The 13,703-nt window shown below is 37.8% G+C and overlaps 1 protein-coding gene across 1 annotated transcript; it reads right to left on the reverse strand.

The window, feature by feature from the left end:
• Positions 1–266: 266 nt before the first annotated feature.
• On the reverse strand, positions 267–11,811 carry syn2a (synapsin IIa). Its single transcript, XM_006796468.3, has 11 exons — positions 11,235–11,811; positions 5,704–5,761; positions 5,502–5,593; positions 5,001–5,157; positions 4,712–4,801; positions 4,514–4,576; positions 4,250–4,392; positions 4,095–4,169; positions 3,300–3,402; positions 2,992–3,138; positions 267–2,807 (listed from the first exon to the last, which is right to left on the reverse strand). Exons 1-11 carry the CDS (start codon positions 11,573–11,575, stop codon positions 2,673–2,675), a joined length of 1,404 nt encoding a protein of 467 aa, XP_006796531.1. The 5' UTR covers positions 11,576–11,811; the 3' UTR covers positions 267–2,672.
• Positions 11,812–13,703: the final 1,892 nt, after the last annotated feature.

Raw genomic sequence — 13,703 nt, forward strand, 5'->3', positions numbered from 1 at the left:
GATTTATAGCTCTGTGTGGATAGGTAGAAGTGTTTTTATGGAGAAACTGAAGTGTTGGCTTCAATCCTGGAACTTGAGTGCACTGAAAATATTAAAGTTTTTGAATCTTAAGTGTCTACCTTAGACTTTCTTGGTACAGTGTCTGAAAAACTCTGCTATGCTTTGGATTTTTTTAACGCTTTATGGAAGACTTGAGTATGAGCTTTAGAGCAGGTGTTTGTGAAAATAATAATTATGATTGTAATCACAGCTATGGAGACAAAATGATAAATGAAAGCTTCATATGTGTTCATATGTAGAGTAGCCAGTTCTCCATGATTACTGTTTTATTTATTAACTTGTCTGATACAAATAAAATATCCCACATTCTCAACATATAAGACAAACAGCACAATATGAAGGCACAAAGCAGAGGAGATGTGTTATCACCATCTCTTTCACAATATAGATATAGTTTCATGCATTGGAAGCATCGCAGTATGTGCGCTTAGCAGCTGAACTTTTGCCCACTAGACTGTGTAATTTAGATGAGTATGTCATATTACCCAGTGTTGCCATAATGAATAAAATTATTAAAATATCATCGTAACACACACGAGGACACAGACCAAGCATGTATTGCAAAGGAAGCTTTATTGCCAGTGACAGAGGTGGAATTTCCAGAGAGGATTTTTTCCCCTCTACAATATATTGTCCTCTGATCTTGATACGAACAGCTCAACACTGGCCTCAGAAGTACCACGGTCTTTAACGCATACAGTTCACTAGGTCTGAAGACACAAGTTCCACCTCAACACAGTGACCAAATAATCACAATCACCGACCAAGGTGTCACCATGCAGCTATTACTGATGGGGTACCTCTGCATGTTCTTCCTTTGAAAATCATTGTCATGGCATACTTCCTATTAAACAGAACAACACATCCAATAAGCCGCAGGCATGGCTTTTACAAGGACACGCTCACAGTTACAATGGCACTTTATACAACTTAGAAAAAGACTGCACACAGAACTTGCTGAACATGTTTTATACTGTTGTAACAAACAAATTGTTGGAAAATGGTGCAGATTTATTTTTTACAGTTGATTTGGTTGCTTTTTAGCTGTTACACCATTTAATGTATTGGATATACGAAATGGCTTCCACACAAAAGCCACTGGACAACGATCGATTGTCTAAAAAAAACAAAAAACAAAAAACCAACAACCCACTTGTCTAAACACAATTTAATGCATGGATGGCTATAGCTTTGTCGTATCAATTTGATGATTGGTTGGATTAAAAAAAATACATTATTGTTCTAAAAGAGTCAAAATGAATAAATAAATTATTGCAATTTCCAACATCTCACAGGAATCTTTGAATGGCAGTAACGGGGACACAGTACTACTACCGGAATCCAGACTAAATCTCAGAGCACTTGCACTGTTGTCATGGCAACACCACCAATGATAGCTGATCTCCAGAGTGAGAGTAAGGAATGGAGGGGGCAAATCATACATTACACAGCTTTTTATTATCAGAAACAATGTCTGCCTCCACACAACAGCTTGAATGCAGCGTCAGTTCACTGCTGTGTGACTTACAACAAGCAATTTGAAAACATAACTGTTATCTTGGAGCGCTCTGCTCTGATTAAATTGCACACTCCGTGTGACAGCCGCAGAGTTAACGGTCTCATCACTGGTACTTACGTTGTGGGTTACTGGAGTGCAAAGACTGATTAAAAGTAACCGATATGTTCTTTGGTTCAAAATATATAGAAGTTGTCTGTAGACACCTGCACACCTTCTGCATAATAAAATCATCAATACATCTTAGACTAATTCTATTATCGATTAAATATCTATTAAAACTCTGTATAATCTCTTTTCTAGTGAAACTAGTAATGAAAAAGAGAAAAAAAAGATTTTGGAAAGGCAATATACTGTATGTCTCTACTGCATGTCTACACTTTATCCTGTACAACTTATAATATGCATTTCTTATGACACATTCACAATGCATGAATCACAGGGAACACAGCTTAGATAAATACAGCGGTGTAACAGCGATGTTACGTGAACATCCCACTTGATCAGACATTTATAACTGACTTGCACCTGCCTTTCTATCAATCATGCAAAACAAATGAAAAAAAACTCTATTTATTAGTATTAGTACGAAAATAATCACTACTACAACCATACACACCCACTGTTTACATATTGAGATATACACAAGTTTCAAACTGTACAATCTTCCACAGTTTGAACAATATTTAAAGGTACACACCAAAACAAAAAGAAAGGTGGGAAGGGCAAATGAAAGATCCATAGCTGGGTTAAACGAGTAGCACAGAGCAGCACCGAACTCAGTGTAGGCACAATCTGCTTTTTACATCATCAACAACAGCCCCAAAGAAAAACCACAGCTACTGTAACACAGGTGTCCTATAAAAGCACACTTAAATCAACAGGTCAACAAGTAGACAGTACGTTTTGACACTGCATAGAGTTTAAAACACAGTCCAGGCCAGCACTCATCTGTACTGAGCTCACGCCACCAAAAAATTTGACTCTAGCTATGAGCATCCACACACGCACACACACATACACACGTCTGTGCATGTGTTCAGCAGGTACATCGCTGTTATCTAGACTCTCAGATATCCCCATTCTACTGGGTTACTCAGTTGGCCTGGACTGGTTTCGGACCCACTGCAACGCCATTACAGTCAAGAATGTACTGCAGACAACCTTGAGGCGGGCGCCCAGCACCGTTCTTGGTGGGTTCACCAGTAATCTCTCCCTTCTGGCCGGTCCCCTAAAAACAGAATTTTTTTTTTAGGAATTTACTCATTCAACAGTTAATTGGTGAAAAATTATAACAACTAATTTTTTAAAAAAATCTTATAGTACACACCACTGACAATATTCAAAAACATAAACAAAAACAAAACTAGCACAACGCTACTGCTTCTAACTGCTGTGCCTGTGTGTTGCTGTACCTGGGATGGTTGTATGGTGGTGGGTCTCTTAGGAGCATTAGCTTCTTTCTCCACTAACTCGTTCATTTTTGCTAGCACCATGTCTGCAATGAGCTGTCGATCCTCAGCCTGGTGTTCACCTACCAGCGGCATGGAAGAACCAACCACCTATGACAAGTGGAAGATAGTTACAGTAGGGAGACAGCAGAGGGCAGTGTCTTGTGAAAAGCTTGGCCTAATATAAAATGTGACATTCATGTCAAACAGTATATTCAGGATGTTTCAAATGCACAAGTTCACTTTTAAACATGACAGTCTTAGATTCCTACCTCAGTGATGTAGTCTCTGCCATCTTTCCCATGGATAGCTTTAACTGCACAAATATCCAGACCCCCGAAAATCTCTGAGCAGGTGTCAACCCACATCTTGTACCTAACAAAAAAAAAAAAAGTAACTTGAAACCAACTAAATACATTTAGGCATACAGACATTGCCAAGATGACCGGTTGAAATTTAAGTTGAGCAACTCTAGGCAAAAATGCTTTGTTGATGCCAAATATAGGAAGAGAATTGCCAGAGTGTTTTGAGCTGAGAGAGCCAACAGTAACTCCAATAACCATTCTTTGGTTAGGTATGGAGAAAAGGATCTCTGAATGTACAACACATCAAACCTTGAAGCACCAGGTGTCACTCATGTCAGCTAAGAACAGGAAACTGAAGCTACACCAAAACTAAAAAATAATGCCTGTCTGATGAGTCTTAATTTCTGCTTTAATACTTAGATGGGAGGGGCAGAAACAACATGAAAACATGAATCCATCCTGTCTTGGATTAATGATTAAGGCTGGTGGCAGTGCAATGATCAGGGAGTTTTGGTGTAGCTTCAGTTTCCTGTTCTTAGCTGACATGATTGACACCTGGTGCTTCAAGGTTTGATGTGGTGTACATTCAGAGATCCTTTTCTTCATACCTTTATTTATTTAATTACTTGGTACTAAAGGCCTTTAGTACCAAGTGAATACCATTTAAACACCACAGCCTACATGAGCATTGTTGCTGACTATCTATCCCTTTATAACCACAATGCTTACATAAACATCAAACACTGACTGTAGCATTCTCACCTATCAGTCATGGCCACTTGTTCAAGCATAGCTGAGCCCGTGTTGGTCTTCCAGTTACCAGATATGGAAGTTCTCCTGATATGGGTAAATTGCATAAATTCAAGCAATGTCAGCCCATCTTCTGTTTTATTTGTAATGCCAAGTGTTCTACATACATGTAAGCTTTGTAGTCGGTGCCAATCTTCTGGATTCTGATATCGTACTTGGAGTCAATGAGAGGCTCTGTGGTGGTGTAGGTCTGGGTAAGAGCCACAACACTAGCTATGTCCTGGAACTTACTGTGGTTGTCCACCTTCACCTGTGCACAAAATGATTAGACAGGAAATAGTAAAATATTGAAAAAAGATAGTTGTTTTAATGAAGAGTATATCCACAGTCTGCATACTTTCATATTATTGCAACAGGAACAACCTGTATACCTTTCCAATACCAGAGTGGGCGTGTCCAATCTTCACAACAACAGGAAACGATGGCATGCTTACCTAAAGTAACAAGTTATAATTTGAGATACTTCTTACGTTATCCCTTCACACATTAACAAAGTTTTTAATGTCAATAACAAATAAAAACATTTTCAATTTGTGCAGTAAAAATGGGGGAGATGACATGGTTCTCACCATCTCCTTGTAGTTTGGGTAAAAAGTCTGTTCGATCAGAGGGAACTTCTCAGGACCTAACTTTCTGCAGGTGTTGATAAGCTGGGCAAACTGCACATGCATAAAGGTAAACAGACATATATAGAAATAACCGACAAACATACAAAAGTTGGAAATTGTTTCACAGAATTTTTTTAAACAATATGAAATGCAATCCAGAACCAGGGCATTCAGAAAAGATCAGTGTTTTCATCCATCTGCCTGCTACTATTGTTCTAAGTAAACCACTGCCTGACTGCTGATTGCATACCGCCCACGGCTTGTCACACAGGTTGTAGATGGACTCGAGGGAATTGATGCTTGGCACACCACCATACTGCAGGCCAATGATCAGGTTGCGAAAATCTTCATTCTGGGTCATACTGAAGGCATGTTGACGAATGAGGACAAAGTCTGGCTTGAATGACCTAAAAAATAGAATTACAGCATAGATGTGGCGAGAACTCACCATAAAAATGACAGGCTGTTTAAAGTGTTGATAACAATGTAGATAAATCAGGTAGGGACTGTTGGTGTATATATATTGATTTTAAAAAAGAAAGCGAAAGTGACTCTGTCATTTTGTTAGATTAACTGGTGAAGATGAACTATGGGATGTGAAGTAGATAAGAAGTGTGCAAAGTAAAGGGCTGCATGACTGTATGGTTAGATGTGACTTGCAGTCTAAAGTACTTTGAGTAAAACTACAAAAGTGCTACATAAACAGCACTTTACATTGCATCTTCTCTGTGTGTGTTTGCATGTGTCTTACCTGACAACCTTGGTACCATTTCTCAGAACCTGCATGTTAACATCGCAGGTTCCATTTGCATGAGCTATGACATTGATCTCGTTGAATTCAGCCTAGGGAGTTGATCGTTGGAAAAGAGAACAGTGCATTTAAACTTATGAACTTGCATACTCTGCACTCAAAGCGTACTTGCAATGGATTTCATTTGGCTGATGAATTGTACCTGTTCCACTTTGATGTCATAATCCCCAAGTATTTTCTTTCCGCGGAATAATTTGGCCCTGGGTAAAAAGAAAGCATTAACTTTTAATGTAATCACAAATACAACAACAGGATTAGAGAGATTTCCAAAATAGATTCAACTGACTGCACCTCTGAGTATAATGATCATATTAGTTTTTACTTTGCAACATATATAACACAAAATATGGCTCATAAATCACTGCTCAATATGTGCAAATGTGTGAAGTGCATGAAGTATTACAATCCAGACATGTCACTTTGTGGTTTTCTAACTGCAGATTTCCAACACCTTTCCCCCTCAATCTGGCAGGGACATCCATAAAACATTACAACACTAAATAAAATACAATAAACTGTAGTTAAAGCCAAGCCTTACACAGTCTACACAGAGGTGTAACTGAGCATTTCTGACTGCTTCGTCCAGTAACAGTGGTGCCCACGGGGATAACACGGATGATGCAATGAGGCAACATTCACTGAATTCAAAGATTCCCAAAATGGTTGCACTTTTCAGACTTGTAATTCAGCTCTTAAAAATAAATGTGACACCCCACATTTTTCGTCACCTGGATCACTTTTGAAGAGGAAGTCTTATCACGGGGTTTTACGATTAAGGTGGATCAGTGACCAAAAACTAACTGCCAAAGCCTCACAGCGATTTTGCGCCTATTATTTCTGTGTCTCTTACTGATATACAGGGGATGGCCCAGACAAGATAAGCTGTGGCCACAGATACTACTGGGACAAATCAATACTAGGGAGAGCACAAATAAAGATCCTTCCCTCAAGTTGCCGTTGTTAAGCTCGAATTTTGGTTTGAATTTCCAAAGGTTCAAGTTCATACTAAATCTAACCACCAGCTACTACAGCGCAAGTGTGCTACATAAATTATTATAGCTATATTCAAAGAAAATTTGTAGACAATATGACATTATGACGCATGATGTAAGTATATTTTGCAAACATGTTTTTCACTTCCTACTTGGTCTTCCTTTTCATTTGCATCACCCTCCTGTCACACAGGGAGGAAAAGCTGAATAATTCATTCAAAATTTAATTAGAGCATTGGGATCTACTTGGCTGCTGAAGAAAACAAGCATTAAAATATGAATCACTGCTCTAATATTTAGGAAAATGAAGAGCCTGCTTTGCACTGCAATGAATGCTCTCTGCCAACATACACAAAACAGATATTATTTCCAAAACATGATCCCTGAAATCAAGTGCATCATGCACGATAAGTTTTATTTTGTACAAATAAGCTTTTTTTTAAATCAATATTTATAATAATAATATTTTTAACATAAGGAATGACTGTATAGAAGAGGTGTGGTTATGTGATTGATTCATGGTTATTCACTGTGCAAAGAACGTCTCAGCTCAGCACACTGAAAAGGCCACCGAAGCCAGACATTTAAAGAAGTGATCTTTCAATGCTCTGCATTAATATGCATTAGAATGAGATTCTCTGGCTTACATCTATACACATTCTGTGTCAAGTTTAGCTTTTGCCCAAAAACCAATGACTTTATTTTTATATAAAGCTATATTTATTTCTTCCTTTGGATTTGACTGCTGGCTTCACACCTGCTTGGTTTGAAACGAGGAAGCATGACAGTAGATGTTTACATGGATCATTGATTTGTAAGAATCAACAGGGGTTCTTTTGACTCGAATTAAACATGAGATTAAAAAACAAATAAGAAATTAATGTTTTGTTTTCAGTGATAAAGCTTTTAAAACTACTTCAATCTGAAATATAAATAGGAAAAATTAATTAAAATTATTTTTATTTTAACCCTTTAAAGGCCAATATGTTTACATAGCTCCACAAAAAACTAAAATAAGTCATTTAATTCAACGAGAGTTTGATTATTATTTGTATTGCACCACACATAAACCATTATCCAACATCAATAGTGACACACACTTATCACTTTAGTAGCTCCAAAATTCTGTGCAATGTTCCTGCACTAATGCTCATACCTATAACTATGGCTGCAGCACAGCTGCATAAACCACCTGAGCAAGAACCAAAATAAACTCCAATTTTGTTTTGATTCTTGCTTATGAGATATCTTTGAAGCTGTGAAAGGTTACCCATGTAGTATCAAAAATTTTGTTTTCAATGGGGTATTTTTTGCCCTTTGGATAAAATGTGGCCGTTTTTGCATAGCTTAGCCATTTTAAGCTCATTTAAGGAACTGAGACAAGAATTCTAACATTCTAACATTAAAATTAATATCCTCTGTTGAATATGAGCTATATTCATTCAGCACAGCCAAAATAGCATAAAAATATAAAATGGAATGGCACACAATGTCCTCAGGATCATCTAACGTTTAAGGGGATGCTGGTTTTGGCTAAATGCTGTAAAACATTTGCCAAATTAAAGATTGCAATGAAAGACATTTTTCAGATGAGTCACTGAGGGCTTGGTAAGACAGAATCCTTGCTGAATATTAATGTCTTATTACTTTGCTTGCGTAACATTCACTCTCACATATTGGCAATGTCAGAACTGGATTAAGCTCACAGCATCTTCTTCTAATATCAGATGAAGCAGTAGACTAATTATTTTTTGGGTAATTTTTAACATTGAGCAATTCAATTAAAGAAATGATGTTTCTGAAACTGAGCTACATTATATAGTGTGTGCAAGGAACCAAGGCATCTCAGCCATTAGTCTGATAAGTAAGACAGTGAACCATCTGCTCCTCCTGTCCTGTAAAAGCAAATTATAGCACAGCCTTCCTGGAACAAAATAAACAACTCTTCATGACTGACAGCCTCATCTAACAAGTCAAACACTGGCTGAATAACAAAAAGCATCAGTCTGCGCTCTGACCCTGGTAAACACCCAGATTTTACGACACACTGTAAGTATGCTGCTTAGCTTGTTGTATAATGAAGAGAATAGAATGTCTATACTAATGTCTGCTGTTTTCTCTATATTCTAGATTTCGTGTCATTCTACGCTTACTGGGATTTTATCTTTGCCCAGCTCTGGGTACATAAAAGACATGAGATATCTAATAATAAAACATATAAGTTACAGGCAGTTAGATATGTTACAGAAACGTTCAGAAGTGAAAAATGAAAAAGAAAATATAAATTGTTGGTATTAAATGTTTTAGAAAGTAAACAGAATTTAATGGTTGAGCCTTCTCACAGATGCAATTAGCCTGGAGACCTCTCTTGATTTCAACTGTGTCCTGGGCCAGCAGGTTCTCATTAATCTTCCTTACATTTGCAGCAGTGTGCAGACAAAAGTCTGGACATCCTGCCACACAGTGAGCATGTAAGCAATACAAAGCAAAACCTTACACTGTGCCAACATTGCAAAGGAAAACAAAACATGTATTAATATAAAAACATCTATTCTGAAGCTTTTTTCACCGAATTGTTCTCGGGTAGGGTTTTTATGCTCTAACAGAATGAGTACAAAGGCTAAACAAAACAAAGCAATCCCAGCCTACACTATGTAAACTGATTTATACTGAAATAGTAACCATAAATCACTAGGCAAAAGGTCCCACAAAACCTGTCCCAAAGAAACAAAACCTAGTCAAACATGTAATACCTCCCTCGTGGTGATAATGAGCAGGCCTAAAAAAATAGATGCAGGCTTAAGAAATAGGAAGCCCTTTGAAAGCTGATCTCCAAAGTGGCTATGCACTAGATGCACATTGCAACAACAGTAAACTGCACATGTTATGAACACATCAAGCTTCAAAATGGATTTTTCTGCAATATAGGTACAGTCAGGGCAGATAATTACCTAAGGTTTTTACACAGGAGTTTCTTCATATCAGCTCCTGTTGTATACTGACAGTAAATATAATGGCACATCCTATCAGCTCAACCTACATTATCTATAAGAAGGGTCTTTGATGAAGGTCAAAACTTTAGTTTCATTTATTATATCTTGTTTGTGTGCCAGATATGCAGAGCAATATTTGATCTTCCTTTCCTCTCATAAGAAGTATAGAACAAGTGAATATAAAAGCTGGCATCCATCCTGCTGACGAGGGTCTCATCTTATTAACAACAACGATCAGGGTTTCTAATCCATTAATGGCCAGTCCTGCACAAATAAACACACACACAGTGGCATTTAGCTAAGGTTGATACATGATATAGAACAACGGTAACATACTAACCTTCTGAGACATGATGTGTTGACAAATTTTACCATGCTGTCTACCTATTACTGTATTTCTTCAACTATTGGTGTTTTCATCCATCCAGCTAAAAATTTTCTTAACTGCTTATCCACTTTAGATACACTGGGGGGCTGAAGCCTATCCCAGCTGATTTGGGGGAATAATAGACTACACCTTTGAATAAGGTGTAGTCTATGAATATGAATAAACATGTATTTTCAGCAATCTGAATAAACAAATTTCACATTGCTGAAAATACATGTAACTGCAAGATATCTTATGTGTATATGTTTAAAAGTGAAGCAAGCTGATTTTTTTCATTCTTTTTAACTGTATACCACTGTATACTCTGTGGTACACAGTTAAAAAGGCATCAAAGGCATTAAAGAGTTAAGTTACAGTTCTATGCTTTCTATGTCTAGGTGGTAACTGAAAATGACTGGATATGCTGCAGTGAAAAACATGCCACCAGTGTAAATAAATGTTTGTCATGTGGTGAGAGAGTTAATCAAATATATTCTATTGTTTGACAACACGCAAAGTAATTTCCATATAAATCCATGCATAGACTCATTTAGAACATTTTAAGTCCTTCAAGCAGTCGACTGACAAAGATGCTTGCTTTAAGCTACCTCTGACTAAGATCCCCTAGGACACGGCTGCCAGTACAACTGCTTAATGCCTTAAGGTTATTGAGGTTAAGGGTTGAGAAACATAACTATGTTATACATTTTAAGGTTGGACTCACAACTAAGAGAACCCTATGCACCATAGGTTTATTTTCTTGTCATGCCATGTGATCTTCCATCAGTGAGCGGGGGAAACCCCATTGATTGAGGGGAAGCACTGCAGTATTAGAAATAACATACAGTTCTCAATGCTGCACAACCTGTGGAACACCATTCCTTTTTTAAAAAATGGTGAAAAAATCACATTCCAGTGCAGTATTTTACCATTTTTAATTAATTAATCAGATTTTTGTACAGACAGATGCAAAACAAAATAAAACGATTAAACAAAGCATTTGCATCTATTACAAAAAAGAGCAAACAAAGGACATTTAAAGTCCTCCATCTTGGGATAATGGCATTGCTGCTGAGAATCAGTGGATTGTTTTTGATTAAGTTTTGGCTGCCTGAGTGTATTATTCTGAACACTGGCATGGTGTAACATCAAACCACAGCAGCACTCCCCATTCATCTCTGCAGGGTGCTTGATAGAGATGTTGTTTCAGCAGTTCTTTAACCATTACCTAACAGCTATATGGCTGGAACATAGAAACAATGCCTACAGCAGCATATGAATGACACAACACGAATGATATAAGAGCAGCATTTTCTCTTACCACTCCTGTTGTGGTTCATCAATGACCAGGAGAATTTTAAACTTCTTAGGTGTCGTGACTTGGGTCTGCTCCACTAGCCCTGCAGAGGCAGCTGTCTGCTTAACAACGTTGGTAATGGAACTGAAGAAACCCGATCCTGTCGACTGAACTGGCTGGGGTTTCCTCTCTGGAGCAGGGGAAGTGGCTGGAGGTGTTGGTCCAGATGTCGGAGACTTGGCAGGGGTGTTGGAGGCAGGTGGAGGAGGCTGAGCAGGATCGGGCCTCTGAAGGTCTGTCATGTAGCCATTGGGCAGGTTGGAGATGAACGTGCTGTCTGAGAGACGCCGACGCAAATAATTCATGGCTGCAGAGGAGCAAGAAGAAGAGTCAACAAGCACTGGGTGTGGAAAAGTATTCTGCCGAGAAGCCCCTGTTCTCAGTGGTACAGCTGATAATGGCTGAGCTCTCAGTGCAAACTCCCAACAAATGTATTCCCTCTCAGCTCAGTGGAGCATCCTCGAAGCTCCCCCTCACTGGCAGTGACGCTACACTCTCCCATAGCCAATCACTTTACCCCGTGCTTTCCTCAAGCATTGCAAATGATGCTCTGGCTGTGCCTCTCCTTCCTGCTATCGCCCTCCACTCTCTCCTCTCTCTCCCCCCGGCATGCCTGCCTTTTCTACCCCTCCCCCATTTTCTACTGCCTTAGAGACGTCATCCTTTTTTGAACCAGAGCATGAAAAATAGAGGGGTTTCCAGTGAAAGTGCAAGAAGGTGTACTGTGTACTACATCATCCTCCCCTTACTCATACTCCCCTTGTTACTCAGGTTCACCCTGCCCTCTGTCTGGGTGCTGTTTTCCCTGCTTATAGAATGCAGCCATAAAATCTAAAATGGCTGTTAGGACTGGTGAATGAGAAGAAGCGTCATCAGCCGTCCCTTGAGAAACAAATTCATGCACTAAAACTCTCTGTCTTGATTGTTTAATGAACCTCTCTCTATGTAATAATTTTCCTTATTATAATTTACTACAATAGTTGTTTAATTTAAAAATATTACAAATTCAATTGGCTAACATGTCTCCATTATGGGTGGCACAATTCATTGTGTTCCTTATATTTTATATAATCGTTTGATGCTTATGAGAGCATAAAAACACTGCATACAATATTCTTAGCACTAATTATCACAAGGTTCACTAAAAACACAGTAATTTCTGTAAAGCACTTATTAATTATATCATCAATACTTATAAGACAAAACAAAAGACTGGATTTTTTAAACAATTCAATAAATCAATAACTTGTGATGTGCAGTGGTAAAAGATTGTTAAAGTGTAAAAATATAAATTCAAACATAGGCACACATAAAAAAGTCAGGACATTGAATCTTTATATCGCAGTTTGAGTATATTTTCTAATGAAGGGCTAATATTACTATATGACTTCATTCATCATGGCATGACTTGTTAACTAGAAATCTTACAGCCCAACTTCAGTCCTGCATTTTAACGGTTAATAACAAGGTAAAATATTAATATAATACTTTTTGAGATATTATAAGATACTTGCACATACCGTGTATATTTTATATGTTGTTTATGACATTTTGCTAAATTTTTACATGGAATTAGTTTCGTGCTTTATAAATATTTTTACAGAATTTGAAGATTTCCTCTAATACTAAAAATCTGAAATTGGAGAAAATTCCTCTGTTGCTTGGCAACGTGACACAATAATAATAATAATAATAATTTAAATAATTAATTCTATGGAATATAAATTTACCTTATGAATTGAATTTCAGGTCTACAACTATTTATTCATTCATTTTACGTTTCACTGATTAAGGGAAATTCTGGGAAATATGATATTTGTATTTTCTGACCCTGATCTCTGTCATTTGTGCAAAATGCCTGTAAACCTGTTGACAGTCAGCTACTATATATTTTTTACTGACTCTGTAGGACTAGTTGTTAGCAGCAATTTGGATTATGTTTAGCGAGCCAAAGCAAATAAATGGTGCTTAAAAGAGGAAGGAGAGAAGACGGCAGGATAAGTATACCTCTAGGACTTTAGATTTGAGCAGGGTCCAGGCCTGCCCTCTACTAACTGTGCCCCGTCAGCTGAATCCTACTGACACACTTCAGCTACAAGTTACTAATTCATAAAATTTGGTAATGTAAAGTTAAAGCTCATTTCCCTAATAAGTTAGTGTGGGCTCACTTTATTTCTTGAGTTGCTTCTGCAGCAACTGTAGTAACTAGCATGACTAAGGAGTACACTGAATAGATGGGCCTATGCAGGTCAGACTTTGGGGAGCACCCCTCATGTCTCTGCAACTAAAAAGATGTCATTTATCAACTTGTGCAGCTTTAATACATGACCCTACTGAAAACAGTGCTAAACAAATGGAACTGTATTGAAGATATTGTGTGCTCACAGCCAACTGTCCTTGTGTGTGGTGAATTCATTGATCCACTTCTGTACT

This window comes from Neolamprologus brichardi, chromosome 20, assembly GCF_056152115.1.
Source record: "Neolamprologus brichardi isolate AB-2024 chromosome 20, ASM5615211v1, whole genome shotgun sequence".
NCBI lineage: Eukaryota > Metazoa > Chordata > Actinopteri > Cichliformes > Cichlidae > Neolamprologus > Neolamprologus brichardi.